At 37.5% G+C, this 22988-nt stretch overlaps 1 protein-coding gene across 5 annotated transcripts in view; it reads right to left on the bottom strand.

Annotated features, from left to right (window-relative positions):
* Window positions 1-22988, bottom strand: part of Coprox (oxygen-dependent coproporphyrinogen-III oxidase) — a 42382-nt gene that overhangs the window by 11584 nt on the left and 7810 nt on the right. For all 5 annotated transcript variants that reach the window (XM_083123940.1, XM_083123936.1, XM_083123938.1 and 2 more), the window contains exons 3-7: window positions 18045-18240; window positions 10222-10418; window positions 5792-5933; window positions 3771-3933; window positions 1615-1734 (exon numbers count right to left, since the gene is read on the bottom strand). In XM_083123940.1, coding sequence (XP_082980066.1) covers window positions 1615-1734; window positions 3771-3933; window positions 5792-5933; window positions 10222-10418; window positions 18045-18240 — 818 coding nt within the window. The remainder of the gene's footprint in view (window positions 1-1614; window positions 1735-3770; window positions 3934-5791; window positions 5934-10221; window positions 10419-18044; window positions 18241-22988) is intronic.

Here is a 22988-nt window from a genome sequence, read left to right on the forward strand (position 1 = left end):
TAGTAGAAATCTTACCAGATATCTTGATGGTTCAGAATCAACATTCAGAATAATATACTCTTACTGTTTGTATTGTGCATGATAGTTTATGTCATGAAAATAACAAAAGAAAAATAAGATTAATAAACATGACAATATTACAACCCACTTTCAATGAATGATTCAGAAGTTTGAAAAAAAATTAAAGGGATTCAGACACCTTATGAATTTCCTCCGATATCTTGGAAATTTCATCTACTAACTCAGTAGCTTTTGTCCTGTAAGCATTTGACTTGTCTAAAACAGTAAAATCAGACTTCTTTCAGCTTGAATAGCCATATGACCATATCATCACTCAGCTTCCTGCAACATAATGTTCATTGATTTCTCAAGTCTGGCCTTTTTCTTCTTTAGCTCATTTACAGATTCTTTAACATGTTGTCTCTTTAAATACTTCTCTTCGCTGGCTTGTTTCTCCTTTTGATCATCAAGGTACTGATGGTATCTGATTCTTGCTGAATGCGCACTTGCTATAAGCTCCTTTGTTATAACAAACTCCTGAACGTTCTCGTCTTTTAGTTCATCACACACCAGTCTTCTTACTACGAGACTATGGGCTTTCAAGTTTTCTACAGTCATTTCCTTATTAACTGAGTAACCACGTTCCACAGAGGCCTGACCATGAGAAAGGGTCAGAACAAGTTTCACAACTTTCCATAAGTCACCATACTGCTTGTTATTGGAGAGATGAGTTCTTGTTATTGGAGAGATGAGTTGAAAAAAATGAGTCCAAACGTTGGCTTTTCCGGTCGAACTCTTTAAATGCTGCAGAGTTTGGTTTCATTTCCTTAAGAAAGTTTCATTTTGAGTAAAGCTGAATCACACTCACTTGAACTCAAACGATTCTTGTCTGAAAGCTCTTGAAGCAAATGAGTAAAGGATTTAGTTGTTTCATCCTCATCAGATAGCATAGATTTAGGATCAAGGCATCTAGACATTCTAACTACTGGATATTTCAAGGGATTTTTCACTTGGATCTTCCTAACTAAAGTTTCAATAAACTCTAAGCACTCCTGTTTGAAGGTAAAAACATCTTTTTCAATCACTTTTCTAGCTTTGTGGCAAGAATATAAATACAAATGGACAGTACCCATATAATTCGATACAAAATAATAAATAAATGTGTGGGCCTTGCATAATCATACCTACCTCTGAGCGATACAAAATAATACAAAAACATGGGGCATTATACAAAATAATACAAAAATGCGGGGCATTATACTTCAATCACAAAAATAAAACTTAGCACAAAACTATGACTACAGTACACAGCAACGTGACATATGTAAATAAACCACCCTCATGACAGTGACCTGTTTTAAATGAAAACTTATTTTATTTCATACAAATAAAACGGGGCAACGGAATTTCCAGGACAACCTCCAAAATTCCAGGTACAACTTGGAAAAATGTAAAATTTCATAACATTTCCAGGACTGGAAGGAATATTTTAACATTCCAGGTTTTCCAGGATGCATAGGAACCCTGAACAACACTCTTCTGAAAGATGTATAATCAACATTCACTGTACATAGTACATATCTATCCATCTTTCCATATATACAAATAACTTACCTAATGGCATGTAGGAAGGAATAACTGAATCTGCGCAGGATGTGACAAACTCAAAGGCTTTTTCCTTTGATGGTGTATCAAGATCATCGAAGAATATTCCTCCAACACCTCTTCTTTCACCTGATATGAACGATTTAACAGTAAGTTATTTACAAAGTTTCTACCATAATACCAAGAGAGAATAGACATATAATTTGTGGTTTTAACCCTTAGATGCAGGGCTCAATATACAGGCTATTTTCAGCTTGAAACTTGAAATTGCATACTACTGTAAATAATTTTATAACTTCCAAACTAATTGTAGTAGTCATGAATGATATCCCATCTTATTCTATATAGATCATGATAATGAAAAATACACGTGTGTTTGTAATTAAAATACTAAATTTTCTTACCACTGTTAATTGAAGTTTTACCCTGTTGGGACTTGGGGCTTGAAAAAGACTACAGACATGTTGGTTATTGAGTTGGAAAGCTTTGATTCCGGTTAGAGAATAAAGACAACAACTGCGACAATCTTAAAATTCATTTAAAAAAATTTAAAATGTACATTTAAAAAATCTTGTCAAGCAAAGTTTTACACCAAAAAATTAAATTTGTTGCAAATATGTCTGGTCTATAGCAGGGTTCAAGCACTGTTAACAAAATTGACATTTGCTTTATATTTGAACTAATAGTATGGACAGGATACATTAAGTGGTGGTTCAATCTGTATCAAATGCTAAATGCAGGCCTAAGATTTAGTGGGACTTTGGGAGGGGTAGCAAGGGGTAGGGGGGTTTGTAGATTGTGGGCAAAGTGAATTAAATTCTAGTAAAAAAACATACAAAACAAATAAACAGCACAATACTGTTGATACAAGATACTTTCAAAATTTGTCAGAGTTTAGGACTCCATCAGGGCTGGTTGAGAGACAGCAAAGAAGACAGTTGGCTTCTCTCAACCAGCCCCGATGATGATTCCAAGAATGGAGTCGAAAGCTTGAAAGCTTTATATCACATCAATAGAATATCTGTTATCGATGTCACAAAATCTTAGCAATACTATATTGACATTGCAACGGTTTTATCAGTTCTTCCTATAATACAGTTTCTGGATTGGATTTAATTTATTTGTTTACATAACTACTGAAGCAGAGCATTCAGCACAAATAAATATCTTAATATATTTAAAACCACATTTAAACATGATGACAGTTTGACAGTAATTTCTTGTCTTTTTAAAACTGCACACATTAAGATGAATTCTGAAGACAAATTCCGTAAAATGTTTCAAACAATGCACATAACGAGTGGGGCACGGGAACCAGACAAATTTAAAAAAGCCACTAGAAAGTTAATTTTTGCTGGAAAAAAAATTTATTTGCAGAAATATATAGTGAAGATCATAGCATTTTATGCTACTCATGTGCGAAAAATTAAATCGGCCAAATGGGGTCCATTTTTGCGGATGCAACTTTGAAGGCAATCATGGAAATTGGCCCAAAGTGCACCACATGGCCACCCTTTGGCTGTGGAGGGGTTTCTGATGGAGTTGTTGGGGATTTTCCACAGCCCAGTAGCGACAAATCTGTTTATTTGCAGAACTATTTAGGTGGAAGTGAGCTTCATCACTCATCAACAACACTATGTCTTCATTCTCCTCATAACGTATATGCATTATTTTCCTGTAGTTTACGGTTATTACAAGCATAAGAAAACAGTTTTTCTTTGTGACGTTTCAGGAGAACACACACTCCTTTCATCAGACATTTATTTTCATTTTGACTAAAGATACAGTTATAACAATGGTTAGTAATTTTTTTAAACAAAAAGAATCTGTTATATAATGGATGTTGTCAGTGTTACGTAAACTACAGGAAAATAATTCTATAATGCAAGCAATGCGTACATACAAGAAAAACGTATAAGCATTCCAACACAAAACAAAACTGCTAGTAACTACTAGTAATGAAACATTCGAATGTCTATCATAAAATGCTATGATCTTCACTATATATTTCTGTAAATATTCTTTTTCAGCAAAAATTAACTTTGTAGTAACTTTTTCAAATTCGTCCAGTTCCCATGCCCCACTCTATATAAGCTAAAACTCATAAAGAACCTTATAAAAGTAATATTAAATAAAAATTTAAGAAAAAAAAAGCACTATGGTACCTCTATGCTGAACATAAAAATAGTCATCACACCATTCTTTAAATTTCTGATAGTATGTAGGATTATGCTTATCACAGGCTGCTTTCAATGTTTTATGGAAATGGATAACATCTTTTTCATTTAGGTAATATGGTGTTAAATCAGTTCCACCTCCAAACCACCACTAAGAGAAAAGAATCAATACGTCAGACTTATCATCCTTCTTGTCTCACTTGATAGAGACAGACTGAAACACTTGAAACTGGATATGTGACAGAATAACCAATAAAGTGATAAAATCATTTACATTAATTAAAGGGTTTAGTGTGAGATTATGCTAATCCACATTTCTTGTACTTGTGAGAAACACAGACTTTAAAGTTCATAAAGGTGGCCAAACACATTGATCACTGGACTCACAATATCAGCACTGATGGTCCCAGGTTCGAGTCCTGGTATGGGCATGGGTGTGCCCTTTGTGAGTGTCCCTTCATCACTTTCACCTAATTATCAATCATCCTTATCATTGCGAATATCCTAAGAGGTAGATAAAGTTCACACAAATGTGTATTCACTCGAACTTTCTTCTGCTACTTGTATTTCATAGTAGAACTCATCAACATATATTATTTAAAAATAAAAAAATAATGTTTGCAACTGACTTCCATGACATTTCATTTGAAATATTTTGCAAGTGCGTGGTGAAAATGAAGGTGGTTTGACACTATCTTGCTCCAACCCCTTCAATCATTCATAAACATGTTGGATCAAGAAATAAGTAAAGTTTTCATTATGAATAAGTTAGGCAAAGCTTTCAATGAAATAATAGGAATTTTACATGAAAGGAATTATCCTAGAATATATTTTAATATTATATATATGTGGAACAAAGAAAAGCATCCATTACTCAATTTCTATCTTTTTAATTCACTTACTATAGTTTATGTTTTTGTAAAGTCTTATGCTATTGTAGCAAACTTTTGTTCTTCCATTTGAGGTGAAATTATGATTTTTATTGCAAAATGCTTTCCAGTATCAAATTGTAATAGTTCCCACCTCACTTCAAACTAATGATAATATCCTAATTAGTCCATTCGTACATAAAGTAAGGTTAGATATGTATTATAAAGTATATAGCAGTAATTACTCTTTTAATATGCCAAAGTATAAATGATATAAGGCTACTTGTATGGCTAAAAAATAATCAGTCTACATGACAGAAATAATGAATTCCATTGCTAAGGCCTAGTCTTTAAACTTCTGGTAAGGTAATGAGTATTCACAGTCTTTTCATCAATTTAATATTCATTCTTACTTTCAGGATTAAGATACATAGCTGCAAAAGCAATAAAATAACAAAATCACAACCAAAATACAATGCAATGGTGCACATTTATGTCGACCTCAAAAAAAGTCAATGTAATTTAAAATAGAAATCATTGAAAATTGAAATACCAGAATATATAATTTTATGCAAAATAAACAGGTGAATATTTACATGTCATACACACACATTTAGCAATTAGCATAGAGTGAAACAAAACCAGGATTCTAGGTTTGAATCCTGGATACCACATGGGCACTTGTTTATTGTAACTCTGTCTTATTTCACTGATACACCATCCTCTCACATCTATCCAAATAAAGTTCCCACTATTTAGGAAAATTATTGGTTAGTGGTTAACAGCTTTCTTAGTGAAATTGCAAACACTATTTCTTTGATATCTACGAAAGACATGAACAATGTACAAAGAAAGAAACCCAAGACACTAAACCCAAGAAGATGGTTCCAGTAATCTATTTGGATGTGAATATGTTACAGTCACTGTTCCTGGCTGTTGTTTACTACAACTTAGGAAGGTAAAATTAGCTATGTAAAATAATAAAAATACAGTACATGCACATTCATATACTGAGAAAAATATTTTTGATGGTGTTCACTGAAAACTGAGGAGGAGGATTTGAATTCAGAACAGAATTTTTAACACGAGAACAAGCAATGGCAATAAATGTTAAGGAAAAAGTTATTAATTACAACTCACCTGTATTGTGTCTTTTCCAGTCTTTACTTCAAAATACCTGTAGTTGAAGTGAACTGTAGGGACCATTGGGTTACGTGGGTGTATAACAGAACTAACACCAGCAGCAAAAAAAGGCAACTCACCTTCAGTTAGGTTTTTGCCTCTGTAGACAGACAAGAAAACACATTATTAATTATTTTTTTTAATGAGAACCAATTTTAATTCAAGCTTTTACAATTATGCAATATACTATGTATTCACATTTCATGTAGGGGTCATTCCATGTCAGTTCAACCAGACCATGGTACCCATGATCTCAGATTTTGATGAAACTTGGCACATTTAATCCTTCCATGGAGGTGAGAAACCACATAACGTTTTTTTTTTGTCTTAAACTTGACTGGTTTAATTTTTATAGCCCCTCAGACTTTGAGTGATCACTTATGACTGATTCCACATCAACTCACCCATGCCATGCAACCCACCAATTCAGATTTTAATGAAACTTGGTGTATTTGTTAATACTAACAAGGTATGAACACATGCAAAATGTTTCTTCTCTAGACCTCATAGTTACTGAGAAACATGAGGCTAAAGTTTCAGAATCTTGCATGTATCGGATCGGTCATTGCCAAGGCCATGGTGATGGCCCGCAGTGCTTAATAGAAAAAGTTATTTCTCCGAGTCAAATTGACATATCACTTTGAATTTTTTTCTAAAGTTCGTAGATATATGTGTATTCAGTTTAAAAAGTTGTCAACAAGATTCCTTTGCACTGAGAGTCAGAAAAAAATATTGCATTGTAAATAATGATTGAATCAACGTCTGACGTCACTAAAATTGCATTATCACTATAGTGGAACCACAAGCAAAGAAACCTGCGCACACCCGTGACTCCTGTGCACCGTACTCCCGCATGGAGGGGAGGGGGAGAGTGGACCATGCTTCCTTATGGCCCAAGCTGAATGGAAGAAGGGACTTTTTGTCCAAGGTTTTTTCCTTGTGGTCGCTCTATAAAAGGCACTGCAGTTATCAAGCCAAAATTGAAGCTTAAAGTATGCTCTAAAAGGCTAGAAAATAAAATTAGTGGCTTTCTCACTGCTTCTATTAATAAATCTTCATTAAAACAAATTCTATGTACATTTATATGGGTTATTCCATGCCAAATCATCACAAAAAAATGAACTTTCAACCTGACCATTTCAGATATTCATGAAATTTGGTAGGATGGTAGAAGACATGAAGTAAGTTACACATGTAAAATTTTAGCCCTCAGTGATACACGGTATTCATAGGGCAGGGTTTCCAACCTTATAACGAATGTAATATTCGAGTGCTTACAAGGTTAAATAAAACAAATCATAACTTTGCTTCTATTAATGGTATAAGTTTCATCTTGGGCTTGTTTTGAAGCTAAGGGAGCATACTTTTCATAAAAAAATATATTTATGTGAAAATATTGAAATTTTCACTTCAAGGTCACATCATGTGACCTTTGACCTTGCATATATAAACATATGTATGTTCAATTTTGTGTGGAATAAAGCATGTTACACAGTTAAACACAATCTCTGTTTGGTGTAAGTTTCATTTTTGGATGACTTTGTAAACAGGAATAAAAAGTAATTCGACAGTAGTACGCCGTCAATGTTTGCCCCCCCTCCCTACAACCCATTTCTGTCCAAAGGTTGGGAAGGGGCAATGTCCCCCTGCCCCTCCTGTGGTTGTACCACTGTTTACAATTTCACATAAACTCGAAATACATCTACAAACACAAGTCACAGATGTTACAAGATGTACTAATCTACAAAAAATTGTTAATTATCAAACTCAAATTTACCTAATCAACCTCAAGATATCTTGCAATAATCTTTCATCTGTCACATTATTCTGGAAAGGACAGTAACAAAGTAAATGGATTGAGAGAATTGTTTTATTTTTCACACAGCTTTCGTTGCCTTCCTAGATAAAAATGAAAGCTCAACTTTGAAAAGCTTGCCTCCGGGCATTTATAAATACATGTATAATTTGAATAGGATTTCAATTAATAAAAATTGTAATTTTTCACGTGTATGGAGAAAAATTCAAGTAAAATTTACGCATAATTCCTGGAATTCAAGGAATTCCTGGTGAGTAGCCACCCTGCAAATTGAAGTTGTTGCCAACACTTGTTTTTCTTCTACTATAGCTAAACAGACAAACAATAAGCAATTCCCAACACATCTTTCATCCATGGCAGCTGACAAGAGACTGGTGAGTGACTACAAGTTAAGAATAGCTTCTACTTTCATTAACAAAATATTATATTTCAACACTTGACCAACCATGGAAAAGTGAGTCAAAATCAGTTTTATGAGCATACTGAGAATTCTAGAGTTTAAATAAGTGACATGTAACAGTGTTTCTTTTCAAATATTTCAGTCATAGCACATTCTGGAAATATAATATTTTGTTAATGAAAGTAGAAGCTATTCTTAACTTGTAGTCACTCACCAGTCTCTTGTCAGCTGCCATGGATGAAAGATGTGTTGGGAATTACTTATTGTTTGTCTGTTTAGCTGAAGCAGAAGAAAAACATTCTTACAGGTATTCTTTTGAAGGTGATTCAAGATCTATATATGAGGGCCAGTCAAAAAAGAATGAGAATGATCAATGAGAAATACATTAGGCAGGGTCCAGGTTGATATGGTATAATTTCGAAGTAGTCCCCATCGAGTTATATACAATTGGCCCAACGTTTCTGCCAGTCCTGGGAGACATGTTGGAACCAGTCATTTGATATCGTCTTCAGAACCGCCTCCGCCTTCTTCAGAATGGCCTTTGATGAGTCGAAACGCTTACTCCACAGCTCCGATTTCAGACAAGGGACAAAAAAAAATGTCACATGGAGCAAGATCCAGGTTGTATGGAGGGTGCAGGACACATTCAATGTCTTGTTGGGCAGGATATTGGGCAACAATGTTGGAAACGTGAGGGCGTGCATTATCCTGGTGTAGGCACCAACCAGATGGATACAGCTCAGGGCATTTTCTACGGATGTAGAACACATCATGTTGGTAGACCATTCCAAGGTAGTCGAAGAAGGAAATCACCATTACTTATTCGCTGACGGAACAGCTTGGGCTTTCTTTGGTGTTAGAGAACTGGGTAATTTCCAGACTGTGCATGCCTGTTTGCTTTCGGGATTGTAGTAATTATGATGGAATTCAGGTAGGCCTCACCATGCTCCGCTACCAGATGCTGAAGCTCCCGACACACCTGCACTCTCACCTGCTTCTCTTCAGGCGTTAGCAATCTCGGCACCGGCTTTGCACATACGCGTCTCATGTGCAAGCGATCATGCAGAATGGTGAACACACTACCATGGGCAATGTCTAACACGTCCGCCAGTTCATCTATTATTATTCGGCGATCTTCTCGAACAGTGACAGTAGCTGTGTTAACCATGATATCCTTCACTGCGGTGGCAGACTGCCCTGCTTTGTGGTAGAAACACGGCCCTCCTTAAACTGTTTGAACCACCAAAATGTGGTTGATTGCGGAAGGACATCTTCGCCGTATGCCTGCTGCAACATTTCGTATGCTTCCGTGGCAGATTTCTGCAGACGGACGCAAAATTTCAAAGCCGTGTACTGCTCCTCACGAACAGACCATTTTCCGTATGCGACTTCTGACCATTCGTGTTTTGCTTGTGCAGTATTGTCAGATGCATGCGCATACATGCTTGCAATTTTATCTGCGGATTACACAAGACACATTCTTCTTGCACAAATTTGTTTTACCACTGGATGTTTACTGTGTGATATAATAAATAAATCATTCTCACTCTTTTTTGACTAGCCCTCGTATGTAAAACAAACAATTTAATGTGCAGACTAAATTCCATGAGAGGTAGAAAACTAAGTAAACTCTAGAAAGTTTTTCAGCTACCACTTGAAGGTATGGTGCCTTGAAAACAATGATACCATATGAATGAGAAAGTGCTCGGTATTTTTTTTTTTTATTTTACACAAATAATTTGTACTATAGTCTATATTTGGCCTCACATTAAGTATATATATCAGGACACAAACCTATCTATACTTTAGTTTTCAGTATGTTGCCCCAATGTAAAAACTACATGTTGGCCCAATGTAACAACCACATGTTGGAACCATAGCCAAAATAACCGCTGTCCAACAGTATGGTCATTTCGCCAATAATTTTCAGTACGGTTGGCCCAACAATGGACCAACCACTTTCGGTTACTTGGGTCCTGTAACAATTCTGACACACAATTTCTTTCTGTAAGGCAAAACCCATTGCTGCCACCTACCTGGTTACATACATTAAATGAAGACTAATGAACTAATGATGTTATGCACAGACCAATTACAATAGTTGCTCACTCTCTCTCACCCCCACAGACACCACACATGCACACACAGAGAGACTATAAATACTATCTATACCTAGCCCTCATTTGCTGTACTGCAGCTGCTGGCAGAGTACCAGTCACCACAGACACATTAACGCCAGCCTTTTCAAACACAAGACCATCTTGTAAAACACACGTTATTCCTCCACCACCTTCGCTTCTCTCCCACCTGTCCACCTTGAACTTCACTTCTGGGTCCTCTTCAGCCTCCAGTGCACGACAGACTTCTGCCTATGAAATAAATAACATCAATATTGCACAATGGTATCAACACACATGCAAGTAAAACAGTAAAAATGAATTGAGAGAATCATTTTTGGATGTATATTAAAGTCCTGGTTTAGCCTGCATTTTTCACTAGTTTTCTACATATTACCTAAATATTGTAAATATATATACAGGGTGATTGGTAATTCGACCTATTCCTGGAAAGGGGTAATACTAGAGCACATTTGCAACAAATTTGACCCTATGCACCGGGGGTTGGAAATCAATGGGTTTTGAGTTTTTGCAGTTTGTAGATTTTCGTGACATATTCCGACTTGCGACTAAAAAACTACTAATTGTGAAAAACTACTACACCCTGGGCACTTAATCGACACGTTGCTAACAGCTGACGAATGAGTGACTACTGGGGAAAAAATTCATGCCCAAAATTCCCATACCCACAGAAAGAAGCAGTCATTGGAGCACATGTCATGAAGAAATTTGGAAATTATCGTTTAAATCAAAGAGGATTAGTCAAAAAAATGGTAACACACTTAGCGTAAAAATTACGGAAAAAACTTCCTCGTTTCATATGCTCTCCAAAAATATACAAATGTTGTCAACTGGCACACGGGTTGGGGAAAAATCTGAATAAAAAGCAGAGAAGGCACGTTGTAGACCCCCATCATCTGACAAGAATTCTGTGGACGGACGAATCCAAATTCGACCGTGATGGTATTACAAATTTTCATAATGCACATATTTGGTCCCCTAAGGGTCATAACCACAGAAAATCTAAAATAAGGCTCACCAGAGAAAATTCTCGCTAAATGGGAATCATCCTCAATCATGAGATGGGGCCATTCTATCTGCCACAAAACCTAAATGGCATTAGCTACGAAAACTAAGGGGAGAATTGACGATGCTACTGGAGGATGTGCTGCTCGCCACAAACAGGGGTATGATTTACCAACATGATGGCTACCCAGCCAACTATTACCGAGGTGTGCGACTGTGGCTGGACGACAATTATCCCATGTGATGGATTGGTCGAGGCGGCCCGACCCCCTGTCCGGCGAGGTATCTGGATTAGATGGCATGCGACTTTCACATTTGGGGTCACATGAAGGAGTTAGTCTACAGTACACCAGTGGATTCCCAAGAAGAGTTGAGAGAGAGAATTGTGACAGCTGCCCAATATACAAGAGACTGAGTGTCAACGCAAGTGACTGTGTCTGAAATACGCCGCAGGCTGCGTGCTTGCATACGTAACCGGGGAGGCATTTTGAACAGGATTTGTAGTTTTTGTAACAGTTAATTCTGACAACCTGGAATCATTAGAATGGTAAATAACATTATTAATTCACTCATTTCCGTTCCTCTATTTCTCACAACCGACAACTTTTTTCACTTTACAAAGAGGTCTACAACGTGCCTTCTCTGCTTTTTATTCAGATTTTTTCCCCAACCCGTGTGCCAGTTGACAACATTTGTATATTCTTGGAGAGCTTATGAAACCAGGAAGTTTTTTCCATAATTTTTATGCTAAGTGTGTTATGTACTACTACTACTGCTTTGGTTAATGAAAATTCCAGCTGCGTGTTACTGTACCTGAGCCAAGTGTAAATTTCTTTGTCACGTACTATTAAATATAATTTTCATCAGAAATTTATTATTTTTATTATCTATTATTAAGCTATTAGATATATATGATAATTTGCTGACATTTTCTTAATGACTGTGTATCGATTCACGTTGATATTTCAAACTTAAAGAACGGATGGGGCCTTGCATTCTAATCTCGCCCAGGGCCTCACAATATGTTACTATGCCACTGTACCTAAGATTTTGTAACTTCTCAAATTAATTTCATTGTTATGTCAAACCACTAGTTTTCCAAATTTGTTTCGAAGGTCTTCAAATAGGTTTGTGTCTCTTGTTCATTTTATGTCACTTTTCTGGTCTTGAAATCGTAAATCTTCTCTTGGTTTCATTTTTACGTCATTTGTTTGTTGAAATGTGTAAATAGCATTGCCTGTTATTTGCACCCATATGAACGTACAGGCTAACAATTATATTTTGCATCGTATTAGTATCAATGCGGTCTGTAGAACTAGATAACTAGCAACAACATGAGCGAACGACGATTTGTTGAAAGAGATGACAATATTCAAAAACCTTTTATAATGCAAATTCCGATTTCATGTTCCATTTTATGGACCATCGTGCTTAGTGATCAGTGGGGGAGGACTTGAGCAACTAATTCGGATATTGAATTGGCAAAATTACACCAGAGAGAAAACCTGTTTAATTGATTGATTCATTATTTGGTCACTTTATGCACAATAAGGCTAATCTGGATTGGACCTACAGTTTAAAGTGGATCCAACCCTCGACCAGCCCCTTGATTACAAGGCAACGACACCAACACTGAGCCTTAAGGCTCGGCTGGACCTTTAGTTTAATAGACTTACGTAATCGTGAAACTATTGATAATATCTAGACAACAGTAAAAGAAAACTACACGAAAATTCACATCACTGCTCTTGAGGGAATTCTAAGCGTACGTATTTTTTCATATTTTGAAATATCCAAGAGCTTTTTCGAATGGAGAGGAAAATTTGAAAAAAATCGCCCATTCAAATGCCAAAGGTTCAGCCGAGCCATAAGGGAGCACCCGCCAAAAATGTTTAATGTAGAACAACCACCAATCACACAAAGTTCCAAAATATTTACCAAGGCACTTTTTGCGAAACTTGGTTCGTACTTCTTTACAGGTGTCAGCAGTGGCAGCAATTAGGGGTGAGGTGCAAAATTGCAAGCAATACCAATTAATAGAAAGGATTACTGTCAATTTTTAACAGTTAGCCAAAAGAATTATAGTTTGTGGAGTTCTGAATGACCTAAAATCTAGAGGTGTATAGACAATCTTAAAATTATTAATCCGAGTTGTCTTAATGTAGATAAAGCAATAATTTTCCTTAAATCATACTCAAAATTGGCACCAACCCAGTAATTTATATTTTCTTTGTCCTAAAGGGGGTAGTAGATACTTTTTGCCACTTTTGCACCATGCTAACCTTACGTACCAAGGGAAATTAAATGTCCTTGCACCCCTCACCCCAACTCATGCACCTTGGCCCCCTAGTTTTGGAACCCAATTGCCGCTACTGGGTGTGAATGACACAAATGTTTTCAACCAAGGAATAAATTTCTGCAATTTCAAATTGATAAAAACGTGATGAACATTTTATGTGCTCCTTGACCAGCGCAGAATCTAAAAGTTGGCAATGGTGACTGTGTGACTCACATATTTGGAGACTGTGCAAAACCGGAATGAGCATTCGCTGAAGACAAGTGAGCATCGACTTGCAAGGCCTTCTAGGTACCGGTGGGCTTTCGATGCATGATGGGTCAAAACCCAGGTCTACAATTTGACTTGCCTGCTCGCCAGCCAGGCAGGCCTAGTGAGCGAATCTGCCCGATCTGCAGCTCTGTTTGTGTGTGTATATGTGTGGGTCGTGAGAAGCCATAATACGTAAGGTTGAAAAAGAGAAAACATTCTGGTGATCTTCAATTTTTGGAAACTTCACCCTGAAAACTGGGTAATTATACTTGAATTTTATCATGGTCCTAGAGTGGCCACCCTGATATAGCACCGCACCATGAAGGCACATTCAGGGGATATAGGGGTAGGGCCTGACATATTCTTGATCTCGGCCATTTTGGAGGTGATTTGATCAAAACCAAACTCCGGCAGCCCTTAGCCCCCCCCCCCCCCCCGATTGATTTGAGGCTCGGTGAGTTCCACATCTGCTTTATGCAGGGAGACGACTGGAAAAATTCTGACCTTAGATCACCCACCCCAAGATTCGAACCCGGGTCTGCTGTATGGCAGTCAGTCAACCTGTCTACTTTTTTTTACGTAATAAAAGTTATAACACTAACCAGTAGTATCCGCCCCTTTTCTCCCTATTTTCTCAATTTTCTGTATTTTCTCTGTATTATAATTGGGGCAATCCTCCACATCTGAACTAGGGATGGCCAGATCCGGATGCTTGCGGATCCAATATTCGGATATGGTTGGTAAAATTTTGGAAAGTAAGAATGTGTTTATAACATATTGTTACCTCATAATATACATATATATATATATATATATATATATAATATACATACATATATATAGTGTGTGTGTGTGTGCACGATTTGTAATTAACACACTTACAAGGGAAGTTATCTAAGTGTCCCCCTCCGATTTCTATGAAACTTGGCAGGTGTATAGAGGGGCCCAAAGGAAGAAATACGTGTTTTTTGGTTTCGGCTAAAAGAACGGTTTTAGGGGGCACCCCCCCCCTCTCAAATGTCAAGATGAGGAGAAATTGAAGTGGGGATCTGACACCGAAACCACGTAAATATGGCATAGGAAGAAACAGGGGGTATAGGGCCCCTCTATACACCTGCCAAGTTTCATGGAAATCGGAGGGGACACAGGGGTCAAATGGCCACTTCAATTTGTCGTCATTTTGACATTTGAGGGGGTTTTGCCCCCTAAAACAGTTTTTTAGCCGGAAAAAAAAAAACACGAATTTCTTCCTTTGGGACCCTTTATACACCTGCCAAGTTTCATGGAAATCGGTGGGAACACATGGGTCAGATCCTCACTTCAATTTGTCCTCATCTTGACAATTGAGGGATGGGGGGGTTGCCACCTAAAACAGTTTTTTAGCCAAAACAAAAAAAAAACACATTTCTTCCTTTGGACCCCTCTATACACCTGCCAAGTTTCATGGAAATCGGAGGGGACACTTAGATAACCTCCCTTGTTAGGCTTACACTTTGTAATTATACTATCTATAACACTGCAGATATATTATAATGTTTTATTTTAATTTTTAAAACTGTAACTGTAGAACAATTGTATAATTTTTGTATAACATTTCTTTCTTGTTAAATGTGTTAAAGGTTTCATCCTGGAATGGAATGTCTCACATTTATGTGTGTTTCCATTTCCAATACATTCGAATGAATACATATTCATTTCAATGGCATTTACAAAATCACCTCTGACATTTTATGTTAAACAAGTAAGATTATTTTTGTACATGAATGTGTTAGCCGATGCATAGCAAAGTATTTTAGGAACAACACTTGAAAAAAAATCTTGTAGGACTAACTAATGAAAAATGTCATTGTAATCGAAGATCATAATACCTTTTAAGGTGTGGTGATATTATAATGGGATTGAGACACAAAACTCTCGGATCCAGAACTTTTGGATCCGGATCAATTTGGAGATCCCTAATCTGAACCAGGATTTGAACCTGGGACCCCTGGCATTGCAGTGTGCTGTGCTAACCCCTCTGCAATGGAGGTTGACTAAACCACCACAGCTATCAAGTATTAGTATAGTATTGCAATGCACAACCCTGGGAACTGATCACAGATCTACAGGGTCTGTATTTTAAGTAATGAGAATAAATCCAGAAAACAAAATTTATTACAGATATCGCTACAAATCTTTAGTAGTCTTCAAAGTATGCCCCTTGAGCGTCAACACACTTCTGCAGGCGAGTTTTCCATGCGTCGTACGCTCCCTGTAAGCCAGCAACTAAAACAGCCTTCACAGCACGCGTGCAAGCCACTTTGACAGCATCCAGGGTTCCGTGGTGGTGTCCTTTGAGGGCTGTTTTCACTCTGGGAAAGAGGAAAAAATCTGCAGGGGCAAGGTTGGGGCTGTAGAGAGGCTGAGGAATCGTTGTGATGCCAGATTTCGTCAGGAACTCTCTAACCACGAAGCACGTGTGACATGGCGCATTGTCATGATGGAGCTTCCAATCAGCGGAAATTTCTGGTCGCACTCGGTTGACCCATCTGAACAGAGCGGTTGTGCAATTGCTCGTTCGTCAAAACTTTCGGGACGAGCTTGGTTCAAATTTTTCTCATCCCAAGATCCTCGGTGATGATTTTGAGAACAACCATTTTATCGAGTCCTAGCGTATCCGCGATAAACCGCACACTGACACGCCTGTCCGCGTTCAGCAAATCTCGCACACGTTGTTTGTTGTCTCTGGTTCTTGAGGTTGACGGGCGCCCTGCGCGGGGTTCTCCATGCTCTCCTGGCCTTCTTTGAACATTTTGTGCCACCGAAACACTTGCGCTTGTGATAAACTGTCACTGCCGTACGCTTTCCGAATCATTTCCAGCGTTGCTGCACCAGATTTTCCAAGGCGCACACAAAATTTGATCGCGTACCGCTGTTCCATGCTTTGCTGCATTTTGCTCTTGCACACACTACTTTGCAGACGTCCACGCCACGCGTGATCATGCCTCAACGGACGCCAGCAGGCAACTGCCGCTTCAACTGCCGCTTCAAGGTCACACACCCCACTACCAACTCCAACCGGTCCCAACGGGCTCTGACGTCTAGCCGCGGCAGAAAAAAAATATTCTCATTACTTAAAATACAGACCCTGTATTAACTGTTATGCTATCCAGCAAGAGAAGAATCAAACTGTTGGTCAAATTTTTCAGAACATAGTATTTTAGATAATTTAATAATTTGTCCCGCACTGTGGCTGTGTGGTCATGCTTTGGGCTTCGGCTATGGGACGCATGCAGGTTTGAGTCTCCTTGGGAAACGTAACAGCTTTTCTCCCGAGATTTCGGCCTGTGTATGAGACTGGTGAACACTCACCATAATGATTAAATTGGGGAGCTACGAATGAGTAGCATAACCCAGTCATGAAAACCTACAACAATGACTGGGGTTCATCGTGCTGACCACATGCCACCCTGTTACTGGTTGCATAATCTTCCACCTCAGAGTCGGATCAGGTGAGAGTGCGGTTGGCTGTCGGTAGGTAGGCCTGGACCCTCAATGGTCTGCGGTACGGGTTATGTATGTTTTTAGTTTAATCATTTCAAGGTGTGAGATCTTGACTGTCAATTCTTAACTATGTTAACAGAAAATATTAAATAGTTTTTGATTCAGTGAACTAAAACAATACAAATTGAATGTTACAATACATTACTATCAGGGAAAAATGTATTTCATTTTTACAATATATATATTTATAAACATAACATGAAAAACCCAATAAAACCCAGGTTAGGTTTAATTGGGGTTTATCTGAAAAAAAAAAACAACGAAAAAACCCAGGCAAAATGCCAACCCTGACCATTACAGATATTTTCTTCCATTTAATGTATTCTGATATTCTTACAACTCTAAAATCTGGCACACTTAGGTAGGTTGTTTCTCAATATCAGCACAAGAAATTATTTATAACAACCCTAAGAATTACATGTGGGCCTCCATGATGAGTAGATGGGAGTAGTAGTAACATCATCACCTTGTAATTAAGAGGTTCTGGATTCAATACTTGGGGAGGCACATAATGGTTTGGACCCCTCTTTAATTTTTGGTACAGTCCTGATTAGCCTATAGTGCATAAAAGTGGACTTAAAACAAAACTCAAACCCTAACATAATTATCCTAAAACTTGTTATGAAGGGATAAAAAGTCATGTCTACCAAGACTCAATGGTCAACACTTAACTAACTTTTCAAATAAACATGACCTTGCAGCAATGGCATGTATACATAAATTAAAAAAGAAACAGATAACAAAATTTTTGTTACACACACCTGTATCCGCATTATAAGCAATTCCATTTGTGTCCTCATATCTTGCTGATTTTGGGATAAAACGTCAGTGCTTGTTATGGGTTCCGCCATGAACTTTGAGGTATCAATCACTGTCTTATAAGCCAACATGTGAGCTTCATTTTTCCTAGCTCTGTAACTTGCCACACCAGAGGCTATCACAGCAACACCAAGGTACCTGCAATACAATCATAATACATAAGAAATATCTTCTCAAATATGACTTTACAAACATGTATTTTCAATTTAAAACATATTAGGAGAAAGTATATGGAAAAATATTAAAGAATTTTGGATGCTTTCAGAAATAACTGTATTAGAGAAATAAAAGGGAATTGAGGCAACCTCCATGGTAGATTTGTTATCATGACTCACTATGAGGTCCTGGATCCTGGCTTTGAATCCCAGCTTGGGCATTGGTGATATTTGTGAGTGCTCAATTGATCACATTCCTCTTATGAAAAATATGTTATGGAAGTATTCTCACATCGTTAACAAAATATTAAATGCAGAGAAAAACTGACTATAATAGCATAGATAAAAAGAAAATATAACTATGGTATGAGAATTTTATTTTGTCGAGATTATTTCAGAAATGTTTTCAAGTAAAACACATATACTGACCACGACAGTAGCCATGATTTTATTTTGGGGAGTGAGGGGTTAATCCCTTATCAGTAGCAGCCATCTGAAGGCAAAAATGAGGGGGGGGGTAGAAGCCCTGAAGATGAATTACTTAGTATAATAAAACTTGCAACGCCAGGCATCTAATCCTGCTACAGAAGAAAAATTATTTACCACTATACATTATTTTAATTCGATATTTGTAAATTGGAGGGGGGGGGTGTTTCAGCTCCCCGAGCCCTACTCTAGCTACGTGCCTGATACTGACTCCAAACAATGAAAAATCATTTTCTCTATAGACTTTATATCTTAATGCTGGTTTCCTTGTAATATAATTGTTCCAGACAACAATTTTCTTGCTATATACCACCCCTTTACAGTGGCGTACCCAAGGGGGAGGATTGTAAACCCCCCTTTGGCCCAGTATTCCTAAAAAAGGAACATCAAATGCAGGAAAAGATGACAAAATGAGGGCGGACTGCTACAAAAATGTATACCTAACCCCCTCCTTTCGAAAATCCTGGGCACGCCACTGCCCCCTTTTCCTGTCTGGAAAACATTTTTGCCATCATCATGAAAAATATCTACTTACTTATTTATTTAATAGAAGATTCCAAATACAGCGTTAGTTAATTTACATTAACAGAAAATATAAACAAAAATAATAGTATACTACTGTCATCTTTGTGAGTGATAATTTATAAAGTTTACAACAATGAATTCATATTACATTTAACACAACTCATGCAATTGGAAAGGTAAAATTTATATATGAAAGTGAGACTCAGAGCCTACGATAATGAAATAAAACTAAGAAAATCTTTTGAAATTTAATGTAATTTTGAACTGTCTTGGTTTTCTGGTGTTTGAAGTATGTCAAGAGTTGGGGATGGCTGTGCCATGATTCCATGTGTCCACTTTCAGCTTGTAGAACATACTCTATGTGATCAGAAGTATCCGGACACCCACCTGAAAATAAAGTACAAGTTTGGGCAACCCTCCATCAGGAACACTGGCAGTCAATACAGTGTTGGCTCACTCTTAGCCTTGATAACAGCGTTCACTCTCACAGGCATATTTTCAATCAGGTGCCGGAAGGTTTCATGAGGAATGGCAGTCCATTCCTCGCAGAGAAACAAAATGAGAAGAGGTACTGATGTGGATCGGTGTGTTCTAGCACGAAGTCGGCATTCCAAAACATCTCAGAGATGTTCTATGGGATTCAAATCAGGACTCTGCGCAAGCCAGTCCATTAGTGGGACGTTGTTGTCGTCAAACCACTCCCCTACAAGCCCTGCAGTATGGACGGGTGCTCGGTCGTGTTGAAAGACACAATGGTCATCCTCGAACTGGTCTTTGATGGTAGGCAGCATGAAAGATGTTAAAATGTCAACGTAAGCTTGTGCCGTGACATTGCCATGTAAAGCAACAAGGGGCCAAGCCCCCTCCTGGAGAAACAAGACTAAACTGTAACCCGGCCACCTCCAAATTTCACTGACGGCACTATACAGACTGGTAGATGTCGTTCACCAGGCATTCCCCACACCCACACCCTACCATCGGATCGCGACATTGTGTACTGTGATTCATCACTCCACACAAAGGTTTTCCACTGTTCTATGGTCCAGTTTCAAAGCTCCTTGCACCACACGAGGTGGCGTTTGGCATTTGTCTGTGTGATGTTTGACTTATGGGCAGTTGCTCGCCCATGGAAACCAAGTTGCCGCACCTTGCGCCAAACAGTAATGGTGCTTGGAGTAGATCCTGATGCAGTTCGGAATTCCTGTGTGATGGTGGCGATGGATGATTGACGATAATGCTGTATGACCCTCTTCAACACTCGAGGGTCTCTGGAGGTCAACATGGGAGGTTGGCCTGCATGCTTTTGGGTTGTACACATCCCTTCACTATAACATCGGAAACAGTAGACAGAGGATGTTCTCACACACAGACTTCTTACACAAGTGGCACCCAACCAACTGACCACGTTGAAAGTCTGTGAGTTCCTCAGACCATCCCATACTGCTGTCTCACACTGTCTGCAGACTACTGAGTTTGCTGACTATGTGTTCCACGTGGTAGATGGCAGTACTGTGTCGCCCTCTATGATAAACACACGTTTCGCGGTGTGTCCGGATACTTCTGATCACATAGAGTATTTTTCTGCTTCAGGAAGGAGGAGCCCCTAACCCAACAATCATATAAATTGCTTCTGCCACGAACCCACATTTTCCCACTCATCAATTAATTGGCGATAAATACAATGAATACAAATACAATAAAATATGTACATTGCTTTAAAAGAGATCTATGTAACTACCAGTGAAACTTCACACTTTTCTCTTCCAGCAACTTTTTTTCCCATTTTATTTTTGAGGAAGATCCTATAATCGTGGGTTCAGATGTTAACTGTTAAACTACTATACGTAAGCTATCAATTACATTTTTATTCATGACGAGCAGTATTGGAACTTTGACAATACAAGCATATTTGAATTGGCATATTTCAAAATAATTGTTTCTCTATTCATTTTAACAAAAGAGTAAGTAAATGAAACCTTATTTATGTTGCATATTTTGGTAATTTTTGCCAATGCACCGTTTCCATTATTTCTGAATATTTTTTTAAAAAATTTGCCATGGTTTGTTAAGTTCTTTTAGCCAAAATATAAGCTATTTTTTCTTGTATGTACACATTGCTTGCACTGTAGAATTATTTCTCTCATAGTCTATGGTTGTTACAAGAATAAATCAAACTAAAATGAAATGTCTGATGAAGGGAGCATGTGTTCTCCTGAAACATCACAACAAAAAAGTGTTTTTATGCTTGTAACAACCGTAGACTACAAGAGAAATAACAAAATATAAGCTTTTTCAAATTGGAGACCTCTATATAATTATTCAAAGATGAGTCTCCTCAACTAAAGACCATGTGGATGAAATGAAGGAAGTAAGTCACCCTATACAGGGATTCGGGGTAAGGAATTTGTCTTGCTGGATGACAAGACCTAATACTTTTTTAGGACAATCATTCTGTTGATTGTAACTTGTGAAGTCAGTGCACAGCTCTTATATGCAAAAATAAAATAAATGGGAGCTAATTCTAATGTTTCCAATATGAACTTTACTTCTAATGTGGCTCGGCTGGATCTTTGACTAACATAAGTGAAGTTGCTTTTAAAATTTCTTCTCCTTTTACATGAAACCTTGTGTTATGCTGTCGCTGTTATCTAGATATACACTTTATACTTTCATGGTTATGTAAGAATATTGCAAAAAACTAGACAAAAGCTAAAGTAAACCAAAGGAGATTCACATGATGTGATTCCTTCACAATGTAATTTTTCAGATTTTGGAAAAATTGTAGTGGTTTCTCAAAAGGAGAAGAAAATTTGAAAACAACTTCACTGGTGTCGGCAAAGTCCAACCGAGCCCTAAGAGATTTTTCAGAACATAGATTGGTGTGTGTGTGTATACACATAGGAGATTCACTGTGTAATTTTAGTTGAATACAGCAAAATGAACTACTACTGGAAGTAAAAATGAATAACTTGATATATTTGGCCTTGTATGTATAGCAGTTTTACTTTTACTTCACGTTCTGGAGGATGGCAGTCAGTGGCGTCTCGTGGCCTCAAATTTGGCCGGGGCTTATTTTTAAAGAATTTAAAATATAATGACAATTCACATGAATTACAAAAAAAGGTATTTTTTTCTTCTAGACTACAAAACTGGACTTACTTTTTTGAAAGAATTTAAAATGTAATGACAAACTACATGAATTACAAAAAACGGGACAAAGAATTTAAAATATAATTACAATTCACATGATTACAAAAGAAACAGGTATTGTTGTGAAAAATACCTTTTTTCTTTCTCCTGTTCTTCTGCCCAGCAAATTTTGTTATTACTTTTATGTTGAAGCCCTATTTGTTTGAAATGTATTCTATCTCTATTGTAAGCAAGTGCCAAGGCATTTGGTCTGTCTTGTCCCATTGCATTTCTTAAGCAGGTTTTAACATGCTTCAATGTGCTGAAACGTCGTTCAGATTCAGCTGTTGCCACTGGAGTTATTAAAACTATGTTTGTCATTTTTACTGTTTCTGAAAAGGTACCCTCTAAATAATTTTAAATAAAAAATGAATGCAATATACTGATAGAGTTTATGTTTTTCAACTCTTCACTACAATAAAGAACACGAAGTTCCCTCTTCTATGAAGGGATAATAAATCTGGGAAGATGCCTCTGTTTAAAGATTGTTCTCTTTCATTATGTCCTCGTAGAGCAAGTTCATGTCGACCA

The sequence above is a fragment of the Lepisma saccharinum genome, chromosome 6 (genome assembly GCF_977018435.1).
Source record: "Lepisma saccharinum chromosome 6, izLepSacc3.1, whole genome shotgun sequence".
Lineage (NCBI taxonomy): Eukaryota > Metazoa > Arthropoda > Insecta > Zygentoma > Lepismatidae > Lepisma > Lepisma saccharinum.